This window comes from Amblyomma americanum, chromosome 11 (genome assembly GCF_052857255.1).
Source record: "Amblyomma americanum isolate KBUSLIRL-KWMA chromosome 11, ASM5285725v1, whole genome shotgun sequence".
NCBI classification, from domain to species: Eukaryota; Metazoa; Arthropoda; class Arachnida; order Ixodida; family Ixodidae; genus Amblyomma; species Amblyomma americanum.
Window position 1 is genome coordinate 27,136,642 of NC_135507.1, and position 26,468 is coordinate 27,163,109.

General features: G+C 49.1%; 2 protein-coding genes across 4 annotated transcripts in view; both read right to left on the minus strand.

Moving 5' to 3' along the window:
• LOC144109952 (sodium-dependent glucose transporter 1B-like) overlaps nucleotides 1-26,468 on the minus strand; it is a 41,661-nt gene that overhangs the window by 5,434 nt on the left and 9,759 nt on the right. The window contains exons 2-5 of one of the 3 annotated variants that reach the window (XM_077642734.1): nucleotides 13,318-13,412; nucleotides 12,166-12,292; nucleotides 10,289-10,447; nucleotides 7,816-8,060 (exon numbers count right to left, since the gene is read on the minus strand). In XM_077642734.1, the coding sequence (XP_077498860.1) occupies nucleotides 7,816-8,060; nucleotides 10,289-10,447; nucleotides 12,166-12,292; nucleotides 13,318-13,389 (603 nt within the window). In that variant the 5' untranslated portion in view covers nucleotides 13,390-13,412. Of the gene's footprint in view, nucleotides 1-7,815; nucleotides 8,061-10,288; nucleotides 10,448-12,165; nucleotides 12,293-13,317; nucleotides 13,538-26,468 lie in introns of those variants that run through there. The other 2 variants (XM_077642735.1, XM_077642733.1) reach the window with 2 other exon arrangements.
• Nucleotides 20,113-26,304, minus strand: LOC144109528 (sodium-dependent glucose transporter 1B-like). The gene is made up of 4 exons (XM_077642353.1): nucleotides 26,230-26,304; nucleotides 24,255-24,381; nucleotides 22,384-22,542; nucleotides 20,113-21,337 (listed from the first exon to the last, which is right to left on the minus strand). Exons 1-4 carry the CDS (start codon nucleotides 26,302-26,304, stop codon nucleotides 20,340-20,342), a joined length of 1,359 nt encoding a protein of 452 aa, XP_077498479.1. The 3' UTR covers nucleotides 20,113-20,339.

Below are 26,468 nucleotides of genomic sequence, written 5' to 3' on the forward strand. Positions count from 1 at the left end.
CACAGTCACGCGGTCACTATGAGATGGCCCGGATATGTTTACATGTTATCACTCGACCTGCGGATGGAAGGCGGACGGGACATACACTAACACTATACAGCCAAGTACAGCTCAAGAACGCAGTGGCAAATGCCTCTCATAGAAGGTCCTCCAGCCAATGGTGTCGCCCGATTTTAATGAAGTCGTGGTTCATCCGATGAATCCTTAGTTTATCCTCTTGCGCTAGCCTGCCCACTGCGATCAACATAAGTGCAAGGTGATTAACCACGACGCAGTAGCATTTCTGCTGGTCCTGAAAGACAAGGAATCACAGCAAAAAGAAAGGGTAACAACGAGCCAAACAAAAAGATAATTACGTCATGACAACGGGTCGGCGCCATTGTCTAGAGGACATCGATAGAGGGACATTTGCCGCTGGGTTTCTGAGTTGCGTCCGACTGTAGTAACCTGTCCCGCCTGCCTTTTTTGCCCGTGACTTTTTTGCGCTATGATTAGTAAGCCGAAAAGTCGGCCCTCTCATAAACCCGTTAACGCGTAAGCTGTCATAACCACTCACTGCCTTCTTTATAGTCCGTCCTCCCACAAAAAGGTAGAGACAACACCACTCTGCCAAATCAAAGCAGGCAGCACACTCCCCAGCAGCATAGCTGATCGGCCCAATATTGGAAACACTGGCAAGTACAAATCCTACAAAAAGCCAGAGTGCCTCTAGCTGATCGGCCCAATATTGGATACATATTGGCAAGTACAAATCCTACAAAAATCCAGAGTGATATTATACACTTTCAATATTGGACATGTTGGCACAATATTGGGAAGTTATTGGAAAAGGCCGGTCCTACAAAGAACAAGAGTAAAACCATCCCTTTCCAATATTGGACCGATCACCTGCACAGCTTGGTCTCGGGCCGCCCTAGTTCAACGGCACCTTCAACAAAGACACACGCAGCGTTTGTTCAATCTACCGCACTGGTCACAATCACATCCTCGCACTAAGACGCACCATTCCCACGCAGGCCAGGTTCAGGTTGAAGGTGCAGGCGAGGCGCAGGAGCCTTTCCTTCGTGAACAGACCCATGCCGACCGCTCGACGTTGCCGTTGTGCTCAGACACGCGCCTTCGGCCACTGAGGAGGCTCGGTCGGTGAGCTCTAATCGGCGGCGGTCGTAAAAGCTAACCGTAATGAGCGGAGATAAGGGCTTCACTTCCAGAGGCTCAAATCGGGGGGTGCACTCGCCGACTTTGCAGGCGTCTGCAGCACGCGGGATTTCTGGTTAGTTGCGACACCTCGGGCCCCAGGTTTCCCTACCTCTACATTTCAAGGCGATAACTTTATACAAAAGAAGCCGCGATCACTGAATTTATAGAAGGGATAAAGGAATGGTAATTTCTTTTACAGCGTCACCTGTTAACGCCGTGTTTCCTGTTTCTGCACCGTCGTCAGTTTAACATCACAGGCGCAACACTGATTAGTCGAACACAGCGACGTCACCCACGCTTACTGGTTGAACAAAATTTCGTCACTCGTGACGTCACGTATTTCGCTTATCCTTCCTTCCAGCAGTCTTCCTTCCGACATCGCTCCTTTTCGTCGTCAGAAGGTCGGTAGAATTAAGCCTCTGCAGCCCTGGACTAAGGGCCCACACACATCCACTCCAGCCATCATCCTCTTCAATAAACGTTTACTCACTCACTCAGTCGTCACACCCGACTTCCGCCTTATATTCATGGATATGGCTGGATGGATAAGAGACTGTGCGTCAGATCGCTTGACGCACGGTCGAGCGTCTACCAGACAGTTCAAGATCTGCTCTCCACACTATACCTCCACATTCCATGACCAGGTCACCACAGCCTGATACTCCAATACTGAGCAAAAAGGCGTTGTCTAGAGCTTGTCCGTGGAACTCATGTAAGTGCAGCTCAGTAGCATAACCATTCGACATCCCACACCCCGAACAAAAGTTTGTAAACGCTCTAAATGGTACCGAAGTTCCGCACCACCCTAGCTGTCGCTGAAATGCACGTTACAACAAAGGTTCTGGTTACTTTTTTAATGAGATTGCATTCATTTGGGAAGGATATTAATTGGATAACCATATTAGATAGGCGAAGGTAGAGCAATAAACTGTCACAATGCCACTTGTCGGCAGTCGGATTCTAACCCGCGATCGCCGCATGTCGCAGGCAGTGTTCTGTCATTCAGACTTAGCATGGAACCACCATATTAACCTTATGCTTGCATCTGCTAATCGGTCATTAGGTCTCTTAAAACATTACCTAAAGCATGCTCCTCCTCACCTCCGTGCCCATGCCTATACCACTCTAATTCGACCTAAAATCGATTATGCCTCGGCTATTTGGGACCCTTACCAATCTTACCTAATAAATAACATTGAATCATTGCAGAACCGCGCCGTTCGTTTTATTTACTCCGATTATTCACGTAACACCAGCATCACAGCCTTAAAGAAACGCGCAGGTCTCCAGGATTTATGTCTCCGCCGCAAAATTGCACGACTATCACTTTTTCATGAACTTTATCATCATCCATCACTTCATAACGACTTTTTTTATTTGCCTCCTTCGATTTTTAACCGCCGCGATCATCCCTTTAAAGTTAGGCGTTTCACGTGCAGAACATTTAACTATGCGCATTCATTCTTACCACGCACAATATCTGACTGGAACACTCTGCCTTCACATATCGCAACCACCACTGATCCTGATAAATATTTTAATCTTATATCTTCAATAACTACTGCTTAACTCTTCGCATTCATTGTTATTTTTTCATGGCTTCCTTTACAGGGTATGTTATTGCAGGGTATGTTATTAAATGATTCATTGCATTAGTGTTCTGTTTGTATAATTTTAATACTGCAGTAATCTTCGTTCTTTGCCGCGCTGCCATTCTTTTGATTCTTTTGCTTACTTATGTCATGCGAAGGGTCTTATTTTTGCTTTTGTTGTTTTATATTTGTGGTTTTGTTTTATTCTGTTCATTTGCTTGTGCCCCCCCCCCCTCTATGTAATACCCTCTCGAGGGCCTTTAGGGGTATTCTGTATGAATAAATAAATAAAATGAGCCACGCCGGAGGCTTCTCAAAGAATAAGGCAAACTCCTGATGTCCGACCGACGGCATTTTGTCAAGCTGCCAGTTCGGAAGCTTTATTTTCCTGCAAAGCCTCTGGCACTGTGAAGTCATAAGCCTGCGTCATATAGTCATACGTGATTATTACTAAACAAACTCGAATTGGAGTTAGCGGCCTCCTAAGCCATCTCTTCCCTTACTACGCTGCTGGAGAGTCCAGTCGCAGCGAGACATTTATAACTCTTTACCTCCTATAGTTGCAGAGCAGCAATTGCTCCTCCTTCATAGGCCTGAACGAAGGGCGCAGTCAACGCTGTATCGCAGAGCGGGTTCAGAGAAGTGGCAACTCACTGGGTTTTCTTATCTGCAACTCTGAGATTAAGGCTGAGCTCCATGAATGAGAAGGCTTATACAGAAGGCTGGATTTATCTTTCGCTGCTGGACGCCGGACGTCGCTCCTATAACTACCCTTATCGAAGGGGCCCGTAACGTGGCAAAAATTGACGGCACGATGGCGGCTGAAATTGAAAAGCCTATAGGGAAGATTGAAAGGCAGCTCAGCTTGTATCTTCTGACTGATGCAGCTGTACCGGAAAATTTTTCCAAGGTGAAGAGTGACGTTGGTGTAGTTTTGGGGCGGAGTCCTCTGATATCTCTAAACCTGTCATGCGCTCACATGCAAGGCTGCTTATTAGAGCGTTTGACGGTTACTAAAAAGAAAACAAGTATAAAAGCACACGCAGTAAGACCCCTTTACTCCCAAAGACGTTTCAACGTGTTTAGGAGTAACGGCTACGTTATTTCAATCTTAAAAGACGATGACGTCATATGTCACAATCTGCCGAGAGAGAGAGAGTTTATTGACGGGAAAGGCAGTAAGGTTGGCCGGAAAAATGAATATCTGGCCTGCTACTCTGCACTGGGGAACGGGGAGAGGAGAAAGAAGATGGTCATGATGGGAGATCATGACGATGGGAGGAGGCAGATGAAAAAAGACAAAAAAGACAAGTCACACTTTCTAACATCAAAAACGGGAATCAAGGCCCGTATCGCTTAAAAAGCGTGAGAGCGCTCGCGTTGCCTGTAGAGTTTTCGAACTATCTGGCCAAGCGCTGAGGATCAAATCCCCCGAGAGAGGCCTGGTGTCAAGAGACTTGAAAGTAGATGCTAGCATGAGTCTTTCTCGTGCATATGCTGGGCACACCACTAAAACATCCTCTACAGTCTCTACCAAGCCACATGTGGTACAGTCCGGGGAGTACGCTTGTCCAATTAAGTGCAAGTACTTGCGCGTGAAGGGGACGTTTAAACGTAATCTATGGATTATGCATGCAATATGGCGTGGTATTCCGCGAGGAACAGAAAAGGCCATCACCGGATCTAGCTGTCTTATAGAAAGATCGCAGTGCCAACCAACCAACCCACCAACCAACCAAACAACCCACCCACCCACCCACCCACCCACCCACCAACCAACCAACCAACCAACCAACCAACCAACCAACCAACCAACCAACCAACCAACCAACCAACCAACCAACCAACCAACCAACCAACCAACCAACCAACGACCAAACAACCCACCAACCAACCCAACAAGCCAACCAACGACCAAACAACCCACCCACCAACCAACCCAACAAACCAAACAACCCACCAACCAATCAACGACCAAAGAACCCAACGACCAAGCAACCAACCAAACAACCCACCCACCAACACAACTCACCCACTCACCCACCCACCCACCCACCCAACCAACCAACCAACCAACCTACCAACCAACCAACCAACCAACCAACCAACCTACCAACCAACCAACCAACCAACCAACCAGCCAGCCAACCAACCAACCAACCAACCGACAAGCCAGCCAGCCAGCCACCCACCCAGCCAGCGAACCAACCAATAGATAAATAAATAAAAATAGACAAATCAATCAATCAACCGATCAATCAAACAATTAAGGCGTTCGGGCATGAGTCTCCATGAAAGCCAGCATCGGGCGCTTTTAAGAATGTATTTGCTGGAGTTCCGGCTGCAAAAATGTAGTTCGGTTATAGAGTAACGCAAATGCATGTCACGTGTATACCATACGCTATTAAATTTCGCGCCGATGTGATAAGCTAATCGTGGTTTACTGGCTCTTATCTTCCCGTGCTCGCAGTTTTTATATCTCATGTCCAGACAGCAGTGAACGTGTCTCTCAGCGCGTACCATCAGTTGTACTCGTTCCTCTTCTGTCCAACAACCTATACCGCCGAGCAAGGTTACAGCGCAACTCGGCACTGTTACCTCATACGAAGTTTTTCTACCCACTGGTTTGGCACTGAAGAGGAAAAACCGAGTGCGTTACCATATTTCACAATTTCGTGTCTTTTCCACTGTGTATTGGCGTGCAAACATGCACTGTCGAACCTACAAACCTGCAAAGCTCGCTTACAAATGCAAAGCAGCTTGCAGGTTTGTCGTCGGCTGTCTTCGTTTTGTGCTCCAATGGAATACATGCACAATTTTGCAAATGAGTGAAAATTAATTTATTCAGAAAGGGGGGGGGGCGATGCCATTGGGTGTGGAGGAGAGGGGTGTTCGGTTTTGTAAGGTGGCGGCGTTCGCAGCATCTGATCTCGGGTCGCTCAGGTAGCCAGGTGGAGCTCGCTATCCAAGGTGAACCACCACATGCTAGTGAGGGTGTTGCTTGGGTACTACTGGATGGGACACATCCACTCCTCGTAGGATCGCACGTGTGGCGCCTTCTGGTGGTTCCGTTGAGCATTCCATTGTGGGCACTGCCACAATATGTGTACGATGTTTGAGGTGGCCTGTCTGCAGCGTGAGCAGGGAGCCAGTGAAGTGCCGGAGGTTTTTTGGTCTTTGGGGTATTGAGTGCCTTGCCGTATCACTCCCTACGGAGGATGACATCCTCGGTGATCACTTTTCGCGCTCTGGCCTTGTTCAAGAAGACCTCTGCTGCTCTTCCCAGTTTGGAAGCAATACGGGCGTTAATTTTGGGTATCCGTTCTCGCAAGGCCGTCTAGCGATCTGCTGTGCGCTGCTTACGCACAGTGTGCACGTCATGAACTTAGAGCCCGATTTGCTGCGGTACTACTCTGCCAGGCTCATTCGGGTTGGCAGATACAGCTCTGATGGTTACTGGGTACGCGCGTACCCGGAACTCCTTAATCACCGGGGCACCATTTGATGAAGATGCTTAGGTGCTGAGTCTGGTGGATGGTTCTGATAGTGCCCAGGCTGGTATTTGCGCGTGGGTGGGTCGTTCAATTATGGCTCGAAGCGCCTCATCTGACGCGGTGCAGAGTGTTTTTCTGCTCGCCGTCAGGTTGTATCGTGATATCTTTTTGGAATTCGGTTGTTATATCAGCTAAAGGCTGCGCTATGCAAAGCAGTTAGGGTGTGGTGTTGTCGATCTGTTCTGTACTGGCGGAAACTTATGTTTCCTCATGCACATCTTTGATGCAAACATGATTGCGGCACTTCCAGTCTGAGAGGACGCAGTCAGTGAATACTTGACGTATGTCCTTCGCGGCGTCCAATGTGCTTTCAGCAATGGTATTCTTGTATGATGTTGTTTATTACCTTTCTTCTCTGGACACTGGTGTGGTAAGGTCCTAGGGGCGTTCGAGTTTGATAGTAAAAAGGGACACTTGTAGTACCGTGGTAATCCCGTATCTGTAGCCTTCTACCTTGTTTTGTCATGTCTCATTGGTCTTTCAAGTATATCTTCGCAGGATTACATTTGGATGAATTCCGCTAACGTGGCTATAGGGCCGTATGTCCCAGGAGGCCAATCATTTCTCGGGCTAGTTTGTCGTGCAAGGCCCGACACTTGTGCAGTAGCCCCTTGTTAAAATTACACCTGGTGGTGCCATTCCGCAGTTCAGGACAGTGGCACCGGGACTCGGGATATGCTAGGAACAGCAAAACTGATAGCCTTTCAAGGGGCTTCTCATAAGTTGACACTTTCCCTCTCGACGTTTAGCAGTGGCCTCTTCCTTACGTAGAAGTACATAGCGACAAAAAAAGCAACGCACAGCAAAGTTGACGCGAAGCACACATAAAGGAACAGGTTCGGGTTGTGGTCCAAAAACTGGCCCACAAATAGCGGTGGCGAAAGCGCGCCGATGCCCACCAGAAGGATGACGATGGACATCATCATATTAGTGAAGTTGATATAGGAAACTGCCCAGGCGACCACTGCCGCGTAAACAGGCGCCTGGCCGATTCCCATGAGTGCGCTGCACGCCCAAAGCACGGGGGCGCTGCTCGAGCCCCACACTAGGAGCACGGTGGCCGCAACTACAAGAATCACATGGGACAGAACGAGCATCTGGAACGGCGACATCTTAATGGTGACTAGTGCGGCGACCAGGCGGCTGGCCGCGAAGCAGAAGAAGTAGACGGCCGCCAGGCGCGCTGCTATCGACTTGGTGAAGTGCAGGTCGCTTTTGACGGCGTACGCGGTCAGCATCTGAGACGTGGTGCACTCCAGGGCCACGTACACGCACGTGTAGGTGCTCAGAAGGGCGAGCAGGACGCGGCTGAAGAACACGTCTTCAGCCTTCGACGCCTCGCCTTCACCGCCGTGGGATGGCTTGACGTCGGAGCTGTCGACCAAGTACAGCGCGACCATGGCAATTACCAGGAGTAAGTGGAAGGCACTGACGATGCCGAATGAGTAGTAGACCCTGCTTTCGCCTACCGCATGCTCGTTGGTGCCAGTTTCGTTAAGTACTAGATGTAAGGGGCTGTAGCTGGAGTCGTTGGACGTCAGGTACGCGGTTAGGTTGTCTGTCTGGTTTAGTACCTCCCGGACGACACCGGTGGAGAGGAAGGGTTCGGCGATGAGTGGCGCCACCACACAGCCGACGCCGAAGGCCAGGTGGAAGACCTGCAACGCGGGGTTGCTGTTCTCGGGCCACATCCTGATGATCCATACGTTTGCTCCTGCAAAGGAAAAGAAGGGCGTGATTGTGCTGGTTGAAATACTTTACAGGACTTATCGCGCGCTAAATGTTTCTGTAAATGCCCTGCATTCAGCGCTAATAGACAGCCGCTGTGTTGTGCAGTACACCACCTTGACCCTCGCCTGCTGACGGAGGGCCAATACAGTCACGTATGATGTCCTCCGCGATGGTCAGGCCAGAAGGCACACCGTGCAGTGTTTCGCCACCTGAGGCTTACATCTCTGCCCTAAGGCTATTAATTTCCTGCATGCAAATTCTTAATTGAATACCTTCATCATTAGCTCGCCCCTCTTTTCTCTTTCCCCTTTTACCCCCGCCCCCCTCCTCGAGCATGATAGCCAACCGGAAGCCTCTTCCGTGTACCCTGAAGTTTCCTAAGTGCTCACTGAAATTCTCTCAAAGCTTAAGGTACTTTGAACTTTTTTTCACAGGATGCATCGGGGTAGGATTTAAGCGAGTGCTCACCGGAGCTGCATTTCTGACGACGCTGAATACCGAAATTATGCAACCATCCTCAAGCTCTAAGCCTTCGAAAATGCGAATTTCGCGAAACAACCTCAACAAATGTGGATGCCGAAGGAAGCACAGGAACAAATTTAGGTACGTGAAATGAAAGTATATATTTTCCCAGACTGTAGTTTGCAATCGCAGGGCTAAAAGTTGCACCGAAACCACGTTAGAAAACCCAGGTGGTTTAGATTAACCCGGAGTCCTCTACTTCAGCGTCTCTCGATCATAGCCCATTTGTCACTTTGGAATGTTTATCTTGACAATTCAAATAAACGCAGTACTCTAAAGGTGCCGAAATGAATTTATATGCTGGACAAATAGAACAGTGCATGAATAAAATATCGTGCGCAACCGCCATGAAGAGAGATTCTTAGCAATTGTGCCTACAGTCTAGGTGTCATGAACCATTATCAACTTCGGACACGTGAAAAAACTGATTTCTCGAATCTTTCCATTTTGCGAAAGCATCATGGCTGCAGAAATAGTGTTCAAAAACCGTGCTCCCGCCTAAACTGCAGCAAAAAGAAATGTTACTTAACTTTATAACAAATAATGCGCTCTCCATACAATTGACCTGCCCTAAATTTCAAAATTTTCAATGAGGGTTCCCTTTATAGTTAGAGTATCAAGCGTCTACAATTTTTACGTTTTATGTGAGAAGTGAAGACGTCGAAATGGCTGAAAAATACAGCGCACGCACCCACTAGCTCTGTATGCAAATATGACGTCGGCACTAGTTACCTCCCTGACCCTGCATCGGAAACTGGTCATGGTTAGTAGTGGTATTCATACCAACAGGTTATTAATGCGTTAGCACTCGAAGGGTTCGTGCAAGGGCAAATGGAGACCGGCATGTGTCAGTTGCCAGTGGCAGGTGGCCCACCTGATACCGGGCTACGACCTCGAATACAAGAAACTTAAGTGTGTTAACCTCGGAGATAAAGAACTTTCATGTGTTACGTGAGATGTAACAAACCTCTGCCACCTTGGATATAACAACTATTGTGTCTGTACCTCAGATGTAATGAACGTAGTGTATTGACTTCGGATATAAAGAAAACTTTATTGTGTCAACTTCGACTATAGCGAACGTTTGGCTGCTAACGCATTTAAACGATCCACTGAGGATGAGAATGAAAATTGGTTTGAGGAAAGGAAATGGCGCAGTAACTGTCTCACATAGCTCGGAGAACACCCGAACCGCGCCGTAAGAGGAAGGTGGGAGTGAAAGAAAGGAAGAAAGAGGTGCTGTAGCGGAGGGCTCCGGAAAAATTTCCACCCCCTGGGGATCTTTAACGGGCATTGGCATCGCACAGCACACGGGCGCCTTTTTCGTGTCGCCTTCACCGAAACGCGGTCGCCGGGGTAGGGGTCCGAATAATAGTTCGTTACTAGTGATTCATTGCTCAGCCTAGCCTTCTATTCGTAATAAATTACTCGCAGTCAAGACAGTGTTTTAATCGGTAGGTTTGGGATATAGTACGTAGTTCATAACTCACCGCGCTTTGGGTCTCTGGACAACAATGAAGCTTTTATTTAGACTAGTAAGTTTTTGACATGCAGAGGTAATCGGACCTCTTTCTAGCGCTCAGAAGAGGTCCCTGCGGCCTCGCGACCACGTGTTTCAAGAGGTCGACCCGACAGACGACTGTCAGACGAGGGACCGCGTGAATCCGTATGCCAAGAAGAGGGGCTCACCTGTGTCAAATGCACCCGAGCTGATTCCTCCGAAGAAGATCACGGCGTGGGCGAGTGGTAGGCTCCCGCTCAGTGGGATCATGAGCACAGCCACGCAGGCGATCGCCATCATCAGGATGGTCATGGCCTGCACATTGTACGCGTCGTACAGCTTGCCTCCTGCATCGGGGAAAAGCATGGCACGTCCAGTGCAACAATTATGGGGAGAGAGAAAGATAGAAATGCTTTATTCTATCAACGCAGGTCCAATTCGCGGTCTTGGCACAAACCGGAGGACCCTTGAGACGGGCGTGCCACAGGTCAAGAATCAGTAGTTTGGCTTCCGTATTGTGCGTGATACGCTCCGCTAAATGAGGCCATAGAAATACTCAGTGTAATAGACGATTGCACAACTGCCCCTGGGGTAAAGCGTATTTGGTGGGGGCGTGCTTGCATCCGCCGTGATGGCTCAGTGGTTAGGGAGCTCGGCTACTGGATCCGGAGTTCCCGGGTGGTTTGAACCCGACCGCGGCGGCTGCGTTTTTATTGAGGCAAAACGCCAAGGCGCCCGTATGCTGTGCGATGTCAGTGCACGTTAAAGATCCCCAGGTGGTCGAAACTATTCCGGAGCCCTCCACTACGGTACCTCTCTCTTCCTTTCTTCTTTCACTCCCTCCTTTATCCCTTCCCTTACGGCGCGGTTCAGGTGTCCAACGATATGTGAGACAGATACTGCGCCATTTCCTTACCCCAAAAACCATTATTATTATTATTATTATCATTGCTTGCAAAAGAGGAAGCGGAGCGCCTTGAAGGCTATAGAGAAGGCCTGGTAAGACTGTTTTGTGTCGTATATGCACTTTGTCAGGCCTCCAGGAGTCTGTCGGATGCAGTGTGATATCGTGCTGTTTCGTAGGGGAAGGTAAGAGTGTCATTAAGCATTTTGGCTTAGTAATGGATCACATGTGAGAGACATTTGCACTGCTGGAAGCGAACAAGTGCTGTAGAAGACTAGATAAACGGGGTCTTCTTGCTAGGAAGCAGTAACATTGACCTGTCTGCTTCGGTACCAAACAAGCATGGCTCCGAATGCCAAACACCGGTTACGTCGATTTTAGACTCAACTTTGCGATTGTTCAGAATCAATGGACTAGATGGTATTGCACGGATGACAGCTTTAGTTACTACGGACAAATACCCTGTCCTTTATTTGTAGCATATCGCTCAACGCGATTTACTAAAAGCGTCTTTCGTAAATATGTGTACGGCCGTCGGAGTTGCCCGCGGACCACCCTTGGCGAAAATGCTGATGGCTGGGGAGGGGGAGGTCATAAAGAATAATAATAACAATTGCTTTCTGGGGAAAGGAAATGGCGCAGTATCTGTCGAATATATATATCGGCGGACACCTTAACCGCGCCGTAAGGGAAGGGATAAAGGAGGGAGTGAAAGAAGAAAGGAAGAAAAAGGTGCCGTAGTGGAGGGCTCCGGAATAATTTCCGGAGACCCTCCACTGTTTCGCCATTACTTTGCCTGGAGTTTTCTGTCCACACTGTTGTTTTCGTGTTTTTATACTTTTTATTTGTATCCTTGAACGGCGACTTGGCAATTTTCACTGTGGCCTCGTCTCTTGTTTTGTTTTCCTTTTCCAAGACACTGTTTAAAAACTTTTACGCTTATCTCCGCTTCGCTTGTCTTAAACTTGCGTTAAGGCCGCGAAAGCTGTACTTTTCTAGGGTCCCACTCTCTCTCTCTCATTTATATTTCTTATATTATTTTAAGAGAGCCCATAAAAAGGGTAGAACAAAAGAGCCTCTTCACTTCCACTCGAACATCCCTTACAGGCGACGCTCATGTGAGACTCATTAGAACAGTTTCAATCGTGAAAAGTCACGCACCGACCAGGGAGCCCAGCAGGCCACCGACACATCGCGTCGTGATCAGGTGCGACACGCTCGAAATGTCAGAGCCGTAGATCTCCACTAGGTCCAGCAGCGCCACACCGGTGAGGGCGAGGATGAGGCCCTGCACGGAGAATAGACATAATGTCGGTGGCAGCAAACATGCGGCCTGGCCTTCTCACATGTGCCTTTCGGCTCCCCTCAACGTCGATTACTGAAAGACGCAAGCGGCAATTGCATCTACAACTTTTTACACCTGCTAATGTCGCCGTAGTTGCATTAAGGGCCTATATTCTCGCTCATGCGTGAGCAGTGAACACACATCCCTTACAAAAATGGTCTGTAGACAATCTATACATTTCTTATAGACTCTATTGCCTTCCTAGAGATATTTCTTGCTGTCTATTCATAGCCTATAGACTGTCTATAGACAAAAGTCTATTAAAAGTGTATGGCGATAAATTTATAGATTGTCTATAGACTGTACATAGGATTTGTATTGCCCATAGACTGTTTTCTATGGTTTGTCTACAGAGAGTCTATAGACATTATAGACAGTCTATGGACAGTCTATAGACTGCGTAAAGAAACTTTGGTAAGGGATGGCTGTACCCGTCGTCTTCAAGAAGCAAAATTAATACAGAACAACGCTGTAGGATGGTCATCGTGTGTGTACTGAAAACCCTACACATATCCACCTGAGTTCGAAATGTGCCTCCTGAAATTTGAATGATGAAACAGACTTCTTCAGCAGTGAAAGAACTGAGCATCATCCCGGAGTAATGCCACAGAGTCTGAGTGCGAACATGCTCAACAGCACAGCGAACCTGCAGAATCATTACACTCCTGTTTGTGACGCGGCAGTATTAGCGCTCGAAGACATTTGCGCAAAATAAAATGAACAACTCGTCTGAACACAATTTTTCTCTCATAGCCTGAGTCGCTTTGGGACGTTAAACCCCCGTGAACACAATTTTACCAGTTGAAGTATGAGTCTGCACACGGCAGCGAGATTTTCTCGGCCGGAAATAGTCATTTCATCGTATTTTTTCGTCGTGTGTACGGCATAGCCGTTAAATGAATACATGCTTTAATATTCCGCGTCATGCGCAATGAAGAAGGTCTAAGCAAAGCCAAAATTCCACTCACCAACCCCATGCACCCCATGCATAGGTTGCACGTCTGGCCCCATCGAAGCAGCATCTGGCCGCGTGGAGACATCCTGGTTGTGGGGCAGTAGTAGCCTTCAGAGTCGAGAGGAAGCAAGACCATCCCGTTAACGGACAGAGACGGACCCTTTCTGTGACCGCGGCGACGGCCACAGGACGGCGACTTAGCTTCGACAGGATGCCAACAACGGAATGGAGGGCGTGCGAGATTAGGCGCTCATCTGGCTGGCCAGTTTCGTCCACTTAGCATGACAGGGGGCTTATCTCGAAATTACGCTCCCTGGAGTACAGCCTTATTGCCCATCATAATGCCGACCGATAAACAACGGTGCCTCTAAATATTGCACAGGCGGGGCTCTGAGAACCGGCGCCACAAGCGAGAGAGTTTTTATTCAGAGCAGCTCTCTTGTAAAGCAATGCATATGAGAACAGCAGATCTGCGTCTTTCTTCTGTAAGCGCAGAATAGAACAGACTTTTAAAGGTGCTGTGAAGGAGGCTCTAATAAAGTTGCGGCATGCCTGGGATATTGAAGCACGCCGCTTCACGAAGAACAGTGTCCAGCAAGGATTTTTGAAATGCGCTTTGTAGAAGCTGAGTTATCTATAGTTAAAATTTGAATTTCAGCGTCTTCGCGCCTTTCCCTCTCCTCTCGTCACTTTTTGCACGCTGGAAGGTAGGCGCTCCTTCGCCGACCCCCCTCTGGGAGCGGAGCTTCCCGACCCGCCGGAGCTAAGCGGCTTATTGGCCGCGGCCACGGTAGCTGCCTGACGTCTGAAAGAATCGAACCAATGACCACCTCTCACCTTGTCTACGCAGATGCGGGGGACGAAGGAGGGCGCGAGCGTGAAAAAGTCGCCGGGAAGGGCTCGCCAACTTTGACGCGTGATTGTGGGTCGTCTGCTGCGTGTAGAAGGGTATTATTTGGCTCTGGTTTTCATGGCAACACAGTGCAGTGATTAAGTGAGTTAATGCGCTCTCTTCGGAAGGCGTTTCAGAGCCCCTTTAAGGGAAATCAGATTACAGCGGGTCAGCTTACCTGCAGCCTGCCAGGAACGAACTGCGCATGCGCTATCGGCCGACGGGAGCGGTAGCACCACGTTGAAACGCGCTGAAACTTGCACCTCTGTACGATATATACTGCACACGACATCGCATTACTCCGTCTCTTGATCTCTGCTTCATAACTTCAGTAACTGCCACCTAAACTTTCCATACCCCACAATTCTGGACAAAAACATTTTTGAACGTGAAAGAGTTCATGAGCGTAATTTTTCATATATTGCAAGAGTTCACTATGACACTCAATATATCCGCAGGTCTCCCGTCGGTGCTGCAGGCTTGAATTGTTTCGCGATTAACGTTATTGCTATCGTGAAAAGCGTTCCCCATTGGTTTTCTAAGGCAGCCTTAGCTGCTCGAAGCGAGCGATGGAAACACTATATATAAAAAAAGATTTTTCTGCATATCGGAAGAATGGATCATTACCTTCAATATTTCTATACGAGTGCCTTACAGTTTTCCAATATTCAAACTTTTTGTACAAGAACGTCCGACATGACTAGCCCCGATTGTGACAAACTGTTTAGTTCAGGCGGAAAACTGACATTAGTATGCAACAGTGCCCTGCTGTTATTTAAGTAATAATAATTGGTTTTGGGGGAAAGGAAATGGCGCAGTATTTGTCTCATATATCGTTGGACACCTGAACCGCGCCGTAAGGGAAGGGATAAGGCAGGGAGTGAAAGTGGAAAGGAAGAAGAGGTGCCATAGTGGAGGGCTCCGGAATAATTTCGACCACCTGGGGAGCTTTAACGTGCACTGACATCGCACAGCACACGGTCACCTTAGCGTTTTTCCTCCATAAAAACGCAGCCGCCGCGGTCGGGTTCGAACCCGGGAAATACTCAAGAACTGTACTCAGAGCAGGGGGGGGGGGCAGAGGGGGGGGGGGGTAGAGGGGGCGTCGCGAGGCCAAGCAGGAGCACGACAGTTCCACGTACAGTGCCTTGCGTCTAGATCGGCCAGTGTTGTGAAACGCGCCTCGCACTTGTCACAACATCGGCGTCTATAGAGCCCGTGACAACTAAGACGGTCACTGTTCTCTACGCGGAAAGAGCACGAAAATCCCGCCCAACACATGGCGGACGTTCATAGCTATCTTCCGTGAAAGAAAATGAATACGGTCTTACTCGACCGTAATGTCCTCTTCGAATGGCTATAGGAGCGCTTGAGACGGCATTGCCGGACGCGAACTTCGTTGATATACTTGTCAACACAGCTGTGTATAGGCCACTGCCAAAGCACATCATGACGCTTCAACGCCTTGTGCATGCTAAAATAGACATTGGTCCACTAACGATGCCACCACTGCGAGTGATGCGTGTTAACACAATGTTCTCGTAATTTATTGCTCTTTCCGTATTACGGAATATTCATTTTCCCTGTTCCTTCACTCACGGAAATACTTAAGTCCGTACTTATGTGCGAACACGTATAGTCGGCGACATTTTAGCGACAGACTCTCCGTACACGAGATCTGCAATGCGCTCACCGCTGCAAGAGCGTAGATACGCAGCATCAAAATTACTACAGTACCACGATGACGCAAGTTGTGTACCATCAGCGACAAATGAAACGCGAACAAATGAACTCAAACTCTAGCAGAAACAAAAAAAAATAATTGCGGCTGGAGAATAAAAGCAGGCGTGTCATATTAACACTTCCAAAGAGCGGTCTTTCCGTCCGCGATGCGAATAGCAGCCGTTCTTGTATGCTGATTTGCTTGTGCAACATCTTCCAGTTTTGCAGTTCACGTTGAAATTCGCTTGTTCGCGTTTCATTTGACTCTGATAGTACATAGCCAGCAGAATGTTCGCACCTTGTGACTCACGGTAAACACGCCTCCGTTGTACGGACACGAAATCTCATTGAATCGTGACGATAACTCCAATCGCTTGAGATGTTATGGAAGCGGATAACGCTTACACTCTAAACAGAAAAGAGTAAAAAGCGAGTAAGCTCCCTTTTTACTCCATATAGGCGTAGTCGTGTCTAGAGTCCCACTGCACGAAAAGAAAAAAGAGGCAGTTTATTTGACGCGCGTTCAAGTCCCACGGTGAACCATTCAATTGCGTGGAACTGCATAGAAAGACCTCCTGATGACGTGTGACCTGTGCAGCATCCCCCTAAATGACCAAGTATGGATTCAGAGCGGTGTAAAAGATCGTACACACCAAGTGCAGACGTATACGCCCAGGCACCCGCCACAGCTAGAAAAACACCGTCAAAAATTTCCTGCAAACTATATCGCAAAAGTTCCCAGCATACAAATGTTCCCCATGAGCCCACTGTTAGCCTTTGAAAAAGGACCGGTGCGCCTGTGTGAGTAATGTGTTCTGCGATCCGTTATGCTTGCGCAGAAATGGCTGAACCGCGGAGAGGCGCCCGGCCGAGATTATAAAGCACGGCTTCTTTGTCGCAGGCTACAGCCCGTCAGCTCGAACACTATAGAGCCACCTTAAACCCGATAGGCTATAGCCCGGCGCTGACATGCTGCACAGTACAGAAATGCACGAGTGGCCAGTCGGCTATGGCGGTCGGAAGACAAGGTCGCGAAGAGCTTATCACACAGCCGTCTATTATGGGAATTAACTGCCTTCTTGGAAAAACGGAGCTGTTGTGTTCGTAGAGAAGTGGGCAGTGGATTCGCGGAAGACGACGATTAAGCAAAGCAAGCATTGCCAAGGCCCACACCTGGGGTTTGCAAGATACGGCGTGCAGAGACACCCACAGCATCCTGGGCTAAGGACACACCGGAGGGCGATGCCTCATCCTGACACCTGCACAAGCAAACAACGCGGACAGATACAAACGCGTCAAAGGTGCACTAAAGAGGAATCTAAACTCGTCTTTTCACCGCGGGAATTCTATCTACACGTTCTTAGAAACATCGCATTCCTGTCCTGTGCGGCCGAATACGGCGTACAAAAACACCCACAGCATCCTGTGCTAAGGACACAAACTGCGCGGACAGATACAAACGCTTTAAAAGTGCACTAAAGAGGATTCTAAACTCGTCTTTTCACCCCGGGAATTCTATCTACACGTTCCAAGCATTCTTAGAAACATCGAATTTCTGTCCTGTGCGTCCGAGTTCTCTAATTTAAGCCGGATTAAACGACCCAGCTTCCACTTTTTTTTTAAACTCAACGATGAAAGTAGGAGGAGTCAACCAACGCATGGAGTGCCTTTCAGCCAGTCCAGTGGCGGCTTCGTTTACTCCGCCAATGGCAGAGCGGCAAGCCGCCACGGGACTGGCTGAAAGTCCCTCCACGCATTGGCTGACTCCTCCTACCTTCAGCGTTGAATTAAAAAATAAAGGCAGGCTCCGGGACGTTTAATCCGATTTAAATTAGAGAAATCGGCCGCGCAGGACAATAATTCAAAGTTTTTAAGAATGCTCGGAACGTGTAGATAGAGTTACCACGGTGAAAAGGCGAGTTTAGATTTCTTTTTAGTGCACCTTTAACAACGAAGTGTTGTGGGAGCAAATTCGCACGTTTCACCGATCACGAAATGCTATAGAAGAAATTCTACCCCCAGTTAAACTTCCGATAACAATTTTGTCCATAAGCATCGCGCCATTTCGTAGGGGTAAGTGCAGGTACAGAATATGTTGCTGCAGGGTTTGATGTTCTGGATTTGACCGACCTATATGTAACCAGGAGGAAAAAGGAACTGCTTTTTCTTAGCGTTGCCCAAAACCCCGCCCCGCAACAAAGTCGACCTTTTGTTTTCTACAACGATTCTTTCTCTCCTGTTTATCCTTAATTACAACTTGCGGAACCTGCTTATCGTTGCTGCACACACCCTCCGTTTTTATCTTTATTGCAGGTAAGCCAGGCAAAGGCGCACGCTGGCAGGTTTCACAGGAGCACTGAGGATCGTCTTTTTTTCAGCTGCTAGCCAGCACGCGCAACCTTGGAGGAGGCCTTCCAGACAAACAATCACGTTTGCCCCACGCCGACCCCACCTAGTGTTTGTGTGGGCCGGACCCTTAAGAATCGGTCCAGTCGTACCTCCCTGCACGTACTCTTTATGAGGTACCGAAGTCTTTCACCACCACCGCCTTACGCCAGCTAGAAAGCCGTTACGTACACTGCGTGCTAGAGTCCCCAAAGTATTAATGCTCACTGTGGCTACCTATGACGTGATCGGCGGCTCACATTAATTATGTCATACATGTGACTCGTGCAGTGGCTACTAGGCTTCGCTAAGTAATCACTATAAAACGAACGAGACGAAAAGATTCACTGTGTTAACAGGCTCTCAAACAATTTGTTCCACCTTCAGAGTTAACACTCGCACTCACCTATAGTACATTTTTGTGTGGAAACATTTTTCACATTGATGCTATGCGTTACCAGAGACGTAAAGTTAGACGCGGCTGTTCGGCGTCTGAGATAAGACGTCATATTTTTATCTTTTTGAACGGCAGATACGCGGCAACGTAGGTACACGATAGCGATAGCGTCATGCCATTGAACGATAGCGTCTTGCCCTTACAGACGCATCACAGAGTCACAATCAGCCTACGGTACTCAGTCACGGTCTGAACAATATAGTCAGAAGGAACGCCATCAAGCGACGATGGTCGGCACAGCGCTTGCGTTGTGCTGCGGTGCTCCATTTGTACGCAGCGTGTAAAATCTGCAAATTGACCCGCCATCTATACTACGCTCTTTCCACTACAATTGTTTGTCAGTCCTTTCGCCAAAATGGTAGATACAACACTGCTCTGCCAGGCCGTGCCAGGCGCCACTATACGGGAGCCCAAACCCTGCAGCATTTTTAACAATGAGATACGCAGCGTTTGACATAAATGCTGCACCGGTCACGATCACTTCCGTACTGGGAAACACCATTCCCCCGCAGGCCAGATGTAGGTAGAAGGTGCAGGCGAGACGCACTAGTATTTCCTTCGTCAACCGTGCCACACCTACCCCTCGAGGTTGCCGTTGAGTCCAGAGACGCGCCTCCAGCCACAGAGGTGGCGGGCGCTGATCTATAATCGGCGGCGGCCGTAAAAGCAGGCCGTATCATGCGCAGAGGAGGGATTCGCTTCCAGATACTCATGTCGCAGCGCGCATTCACCGACTTTGCCAGACGTCTACAGCGCTAGAGCGTTTGGATTCCGAGAGGGGGGGGGGGGGGGGGGGGCGAGGCTGACCCCAACCGTGTATACTATCCATGCCGTGAGGGGTCTCTAACGCTACTTTTGTGACAGTATACACAAAAGAAGCCAACAGTCTTTGATATCATGGAAGGCTTGGGGGAAAGTAGATTTTTTTTTGTAGAGCAACAATTTTGAAGATCACTTTTCCCATTTCTGCGGTGTCGTCGGCATAAAACGATAGGCAGAAAGCGCCCCGCTGACTGGTGAAGACGTAGTGGCCTCATATGAGACGTAATAACAACGTGAAACGCTGAATGGTTCGACCACAATGGCGCACCCTACCCTTTTCCCGTGCTGTTTCTAGGACTTACGCCATATATTCTAGATGGATTGGATTGGATTGATTGATGGATAATTGGATGGATCGGATTGGATTGGATTGGATGGACGGACGGACGGATTGGCGGACGGATTGACGGTCGGATGGATCAGCGGCTGACTGGCAAACGTGGGCTATATGCCTCAGAAGCTGTAAGGCTGGTTTACAAATGCAAAGCAGGTTGCAGGTTTCTATTCGGCTGTCTGTATTTTATGCTATAATGAAATGCATTAATTTTACAAACAAAATATTCGCTTACAAAGAGCACAGGGTTTATTTCGCGCTCTGTGGGCTACAGAGTAACAATTGTGCCGCCCATTTCAATGCAGCAGATTTATTTTATGAAACCACGGCAAATGTTTTCATATTCCGCAATCTGGCGCAGCGGCACCAAAACATGCAGTGTATGCCCGGAACGGCTACATTGAGAGCATTTCGTGGGGTTTATCATAAGCTGACATTTTCCCTCTCGACGTTTAGAAGAGGCCTCTTCCTCACGTAAAAGTACATAGCGACAAAAATGGCTGCGCACAGCAAGGCCGACGCGAAGCTCACGTAGAGAAACAGCTTCGGGCTATGCTCCAGAAACTGACCCACCAATAGCGGTGGCAAGAGCGCGCCGATGCCGACCGTAACGATGACGATGGACATCATCATGTTGGTGATGTTCATATAAGAGACCGTCCAGGCGACCACTGCCCCGTAGACGGGCGCCTGGCCGATGCCCATAAAAGCGCTGCACGCCCAGAGCAAGGGGGCGCTGCTGGAGCCCCAGACGAGGAGCGCGGTTCCCGTGACGACGAGGATCACATGGGAAATGACTAGCATCTGGAACGGCGACATCTTGACGGTGACTAGTGCGGCGCCCAGACGGCTGGCGGCGAAGCAAAAGAAGTAGTCGGCCGCCAGCCGCGCTGCCGTCGACTTGGTGAAGTGCAGGACGCCCTTGACGGCGTACGCGGTCAACATCTGCGTCGAGGTGCCCTCTAGCGCCACGTACACACAGACATAGGTGCTCAGAAGAGCGAGCAGGGCACGGGTGAAAAACACGTCTTCAGCCTTGGGCGCGTCGCCCTCTCCACCGTGAGATAGCTTGACGTCGGAGCTGTCAATTAAGTACAGCGCAACCATGGCAATTAGCAGGGGCAAGTGAAAGGCACTGACAATGCTAAATGCGTAGTAGACCCTGCTTTCGCCCACAACATTGTCGTGGTTGCCAGTACCGTTCAGCAATGGCTCGAAAGGACTGTAGCCGGAGTCATTGGACGTCAGATACGCGGTTAGGTTTGCTGTTTGGTTTAGAGCTTCTCGGCCAACAGTGGTGGAGAGGAAGGGTTCCCCGATGAGTGGCGCGACCAAGCAGCCGACGGCGTATGCCAGGTGGAAGACCTGTAACGCGGGGTTGCTGTTCTCGGGCCACATCCTAATGATCCAGACGTTTGCGCCTGAAAAGAGAACGAAAAAGGACATGATTGTGGTGGCTGGAAACCATTACAGGCCTTATCTGACCGCCTGACCATCACGCTTCGGTTCTCGCTGTAACCGAAGCTGCACCCAACGGTGCAATAAAACACGAATACACATAAGGACCATGGACGTGATGGACCTGAGTATAATTAATAGACATTTAGGCTTTCGCTTTTGGGAAAACCCACGTGCCCAGTGCTGCTCAAACTGCTCGCGGCTTCGCATACATTGACTTCTGTCAGCGTCAGGTGAAACGCGAGCAAAACCACTGAACCACGCACACCATGGCGAGACCTTTCTTGATAGAAAACTGAACAATGGCGTACTTGATTTTCACCTCTAAGGCGCGAACACAGTCCTTTCATGTGGTAACGAACGCCGTTTGAATTCGTTCGCGTTTCTTTTGTCCATTACGGTACATTGGTTTTCCGACGTTTGTAGAGAACACTGGCATTTTGGATGAGTGATAAAGACGTAATCGCGTAAATCAACGACTCAGGAGGAGCACCTGGCGACAGGTCACTGTAAGGCTATCCCGGCTGTACATTTACACCGTCATCACCTGTCTGTAAGCTTAATCCTTTTATAGTCGGACCCCGTTTCGTTTGCAGAGCTTACGCTCAGATTGTTTTACTATCACCGCAGTATACGTTTGAAGACGTTCACAACCCCTCCAGTACATAGGTCTTCTCCGGTTATCTTCAGTGCCCGTGCGCGCAGGCTTTCGCGGCATCCGACGCGCCTAGGACTGAAAGCTTGGCGGAAAGCCACAGAAGCCCGCATAAGTAGTATCGACAGTGAATAAAATGACGCGGAATGTGTTTGTGTTTCCATAGCTACCACTCGTAATCAGCATCACCACGCGTGTAACTGCCGTTAATCATTTGTTTCTATCTCTGGGACTATAGCGCTCGGATTAAAGTGTCTGCTACCTATACGGACCACGGGTCTCAAGTGGTCATCGCGACAGAGGATGGTGGCATGAGAAATCGCGGGCCCCTGTACGCGCAGAAACGAGGCTTACCGGTATCAAAGGCGCCCGAGCTGATTCCGCTGAAGAAGACCATGGCGTGGGCGAGCGCCAGGCTCCCGCTCAGGGGTATCATGAGCACCGTTACGCAGGCGATCACCATCGTCAGGATGGACATGGTCTGCACGTTGTACGCATCGTACAGCTTGCCTCCTGCACCGGGGAAAATACAGGTACGTCCAGTGTAGCAGTTGGAGAGAAAGACATAGAAATGGTTTATTCTACTGACTCAGGTCCAAGTCACTGTCCGTGACGGAGGACCCTTGAAACATGTAGGTGTGCTACTAGTCAAGCCTCCAGTGGCTTGGCTTCCAGAATACATTGGACATGCTCCGCTAAATGTCGCCACAGAAATTTCCTAATAGGTACAGAAAGGGGTGGTCAACTTCCCCGACGTAAATGGTATTGCGTGGGAGAAAGACAAAAAATGCTTTATTCTACTGATTCAGGTCCAAGTCACTGTCCGTGACGGAGGACCCTTGAAACGTGTAGGTGTGCTACTAGTCAAGCCTCCAGTGGCTTGGCTTCCAGAATACATTAGACATGCTCCTCTAAATGTCGCCACAGAAATTTCCTAAGTTAGGTACAGAAAGGGGTGGTACAACTTCCCCTGACGTAAATGGTATTGCGTGGGAGTTGACTTGCATGAGACAAAACGGGGCGCTTTGACGGACATGCGGCAGGCCTACTACGACTGTTCTGGTTCCGGATATGCACTGTATGCTTGACGCTCGAGAGTCCGGGAAGAAACTGGATGTAATACGGTATCTTGCTGTTCCGTAGCGAAAGAACGAAGTGCCGTTAGACACTTCCGTTTAGGAATGTATGACATACGAGATACATTTGCAGTGCTGGACGCGAGCAAGGGTATTCTGAGTAATTGGCATTCTGCGCGACGAAGCAGTAGTTTGAACGAGTCCGCTATGGTACCGCAGAAGACATGGCTCCTGGTACCCATTCACCGGCTTCGGCGTTTTTATGCTTAACTTCGAGATTATTCCACGTGAATTAACTATATCGTATTGCACGGACGGCAGCTTTAGCTACTACGGACACATATCTTGTCATTTATTTGCCACAAATCATTTATGGATTCAGTAAAACCACTTTTCGAAAACATTTCTGCGGCCCTCGGTGTTGCCCGTCGATCTGACATCGATAAGAAGGAATAATGCTGAAGCGAGGGGCAGGCTCATAAATAATTATTCACTGTAGTGAGATAGCGGGCACTGATATTGTCAAGAAGTGGCGAAGAAGGCAGGCAGGTTGGTCTGAGTCATCTTTGTCAAGCTGTTCTTTAATTACTTCGTCTTTCTATAGTTTTCCTCTTTTTCAGTTTTGAGCTCCTGCCTCCCGGACTTCTTGCGTTACCCACCTACCTTGTCTGCAGGCAAGGTAGGAAGGGGAAGGCAAAGAGGTAGGTGAGGTGAGGCAGGTAGCAGCAAGCACACCTACCTACCTACCTCACCTAGAGAACCCTGGGAGGTTCTCTGTCCGTATTGCGCGTGGTGTTTTCATTTTTTGTTTTGTATCGTAGTATCCTTGAACGACGACCTGGAATCTTTTTACTATGTGCTTGTGCTCTGTTGTGTAGCTTTTTTCATAACAGTTTTCATTAAAGTGAAATTTCTTGAGCCCTTAGCACCTTTTCACTTTTCGTCATTTTGCATTAATGCCGGGAAAGCTCTGTTGGTCCAGGCTCCGTCTCCTTTTCATTCATGTTACTTTTAATATATTAAGACACTCACAAAGTGAGTAAAAAATGGCTCCATCACTTCCACTCCCACATCCGAATATGGCTATTCTCAGGTGAGGCCCATTAAGAAATATTGAGTGCGGAAAATGAAAGTTTGAAGAATACGCACCGACCAGCGAGCCCAGCAGGGCACCGACGCATCGCGTCGTGATCAGGTGCGATACGCTCGATATGTCGGAACGGTAGATCTCGACCAAGTACAGCAGCGCCACACCCTTCAGGGCGTGGTTCAGGCCCTGCAGCGAGTGTGTACATAATGCCGGAGGCGGTGGACATGCGGCCTGGAGGCTTCTCGGTTTCCCTCAATGTCCATGATTGACAGACACAAGTTGCAAGTGCGCCCACCACAGGCAAGGGCGTAAAATATTTTAGAGCTACTGATGTCGTGGTGATTGTAGTAAAGGCCTACGCTCGGTAATGCGTGAGAAGACGGATACAGACGCGTCGTCTTCAAGAAGGAAAAAAATTGGCGGTGGTTTAGCTCTCGTTAAACCTGGAGTGACGCGATAGCTACAGCTGGCCGAGCGGGACTTGGTCACGTGACGAACCATGTGATCAGCCACGGCGCCGCGCCGCCGGCAGCTGCTCCGCACCACGTGACCAACCACGTGACAGCGCGTCGGCGCAGCCATAGAGTGGCGCGCCGCCACGCGGAAGGCTCGAAATGCTACCGTAATGTAGCTATTGCTAAAAAATGACAGCACACTGCACAAATGTCTTCGTAATTCCAGTTGCAATGATTTCAGGCTGAGGCAGACAGGTCGGCCATTCCGGTCAACAGTATCTCGCATGACCAAATCAATCAACAGCTGTGAGTGATTAAGCGAGCCCGGATTTCTCATCGCCATATCTGTGGTGGCTACCCTGACACGGAACACACGCCCGCGTTCCCAAAATCACCCCGTTTCTCCTTCCCACACCTCCTTCGTGGCCAGGTTCCTTTCACATGGGAGAAATGGGCCGCTCCACCGCTGGATTTTCGCTCCGTCATCCGGCGGCTGCGACTAACACGATGCACGGCCACGTGCTAAACCGCATACTACGCCCTCCTAGAGTCTTTGTCTTGACAACTCGTAGGTAGGTCGTCAAAATTATAGTTCTTCACTCAATCAATCAATAATTCAGAGTAATTTAAGTTTTATTGTATTGTAGTGGTTACTTTAGTCGCAGTTCTAATGTGTTTAGTTGCATAGTCTGGTGTGACGTAGCCACAGCGGTCGACTGCCCTCAAGGCATACAAGGCACTCTTTACCTACTTGAGAGCGACTGGATTGAGTGACAAGTTGTGACAGCGTTGTGCGTGCGTGCGTGTGCGTGTGTTATTCCTTTTTTCCCTTCTCTCTTCCTCCTTTTAGTCCCCTAATCCCTCTTCACCAGTGCAGGGTAGCCAACCGGAACCCCTTTCTGGTTAACATCCCTGTCTTTCCCTCCTCCTCTTTATCTATCTATCTGGTGTGACGTGGTATAATATCTGATGTTTAAAGTCCTAAGCTGCACATGTGCTACGGAAGAGGAGGGCTCCGGTTTGATTTCGACTTCCTGGGGTTCTTTAATGTGCACTGACACTGCTCAGCACAGGAGCGATAATAAAAGCGTCATCGGAACAAATATGTATCGTACAGGTCATAAAATTCGCCCATTTGCTAGAGAGAAGCGACGTCGAGAGACCGGATAATTCCAATTGGTTGGGGAAATTAAGTGACGTCAGCAGAGCAGATAATTGCCTTTGGGTGGAGGAAAGTGACGTCACAAGACGGGAAGTGACGTCATTTCCGGTAAAGGCATCAACGGCTTTCAATTGCTATCAGATTGCCGACATCTAAGGAAATTAGGTGTTCCTGTGAATGTGTTTTTTTTTTGCATTTCGCCCGTTCCGTTGAAATGCGCCATACACGGCCGAGATTCCATCCCAAGTCCTTGGGCTCAGCAGGAGGACTCCACAGCCGTTAGGACACCGCGACGGAAAAGTTCTTGCATGACTGAATCGAGAAGAGTGACTGTCAATGTGCCCACTGATCATGCACTCATATATTCCGCTTCGTGAGCGCAGAAGGAGGTTTCGGCAACGAAGCAATGTCACTTACCACACCCATGCATCCCAGGCTGAGATTGCACGTCCGGCCCAACCGGAGCAGCATCTGGCCGCTCTGAGACGGCATCCTCTTTATGGGGCCGTAGTTGCCGTTAAACTCGAGAGAAAGCGCTACCGTCCCGTTACCGGACAGCGCCGAACCGTTCCCAAGACTACGGCCGTATCCGGCCGGACATCGGCTCGTTTCGGCATGGCCCCATAGACGGCATGGCGAGAGCGAGATTAGACGCG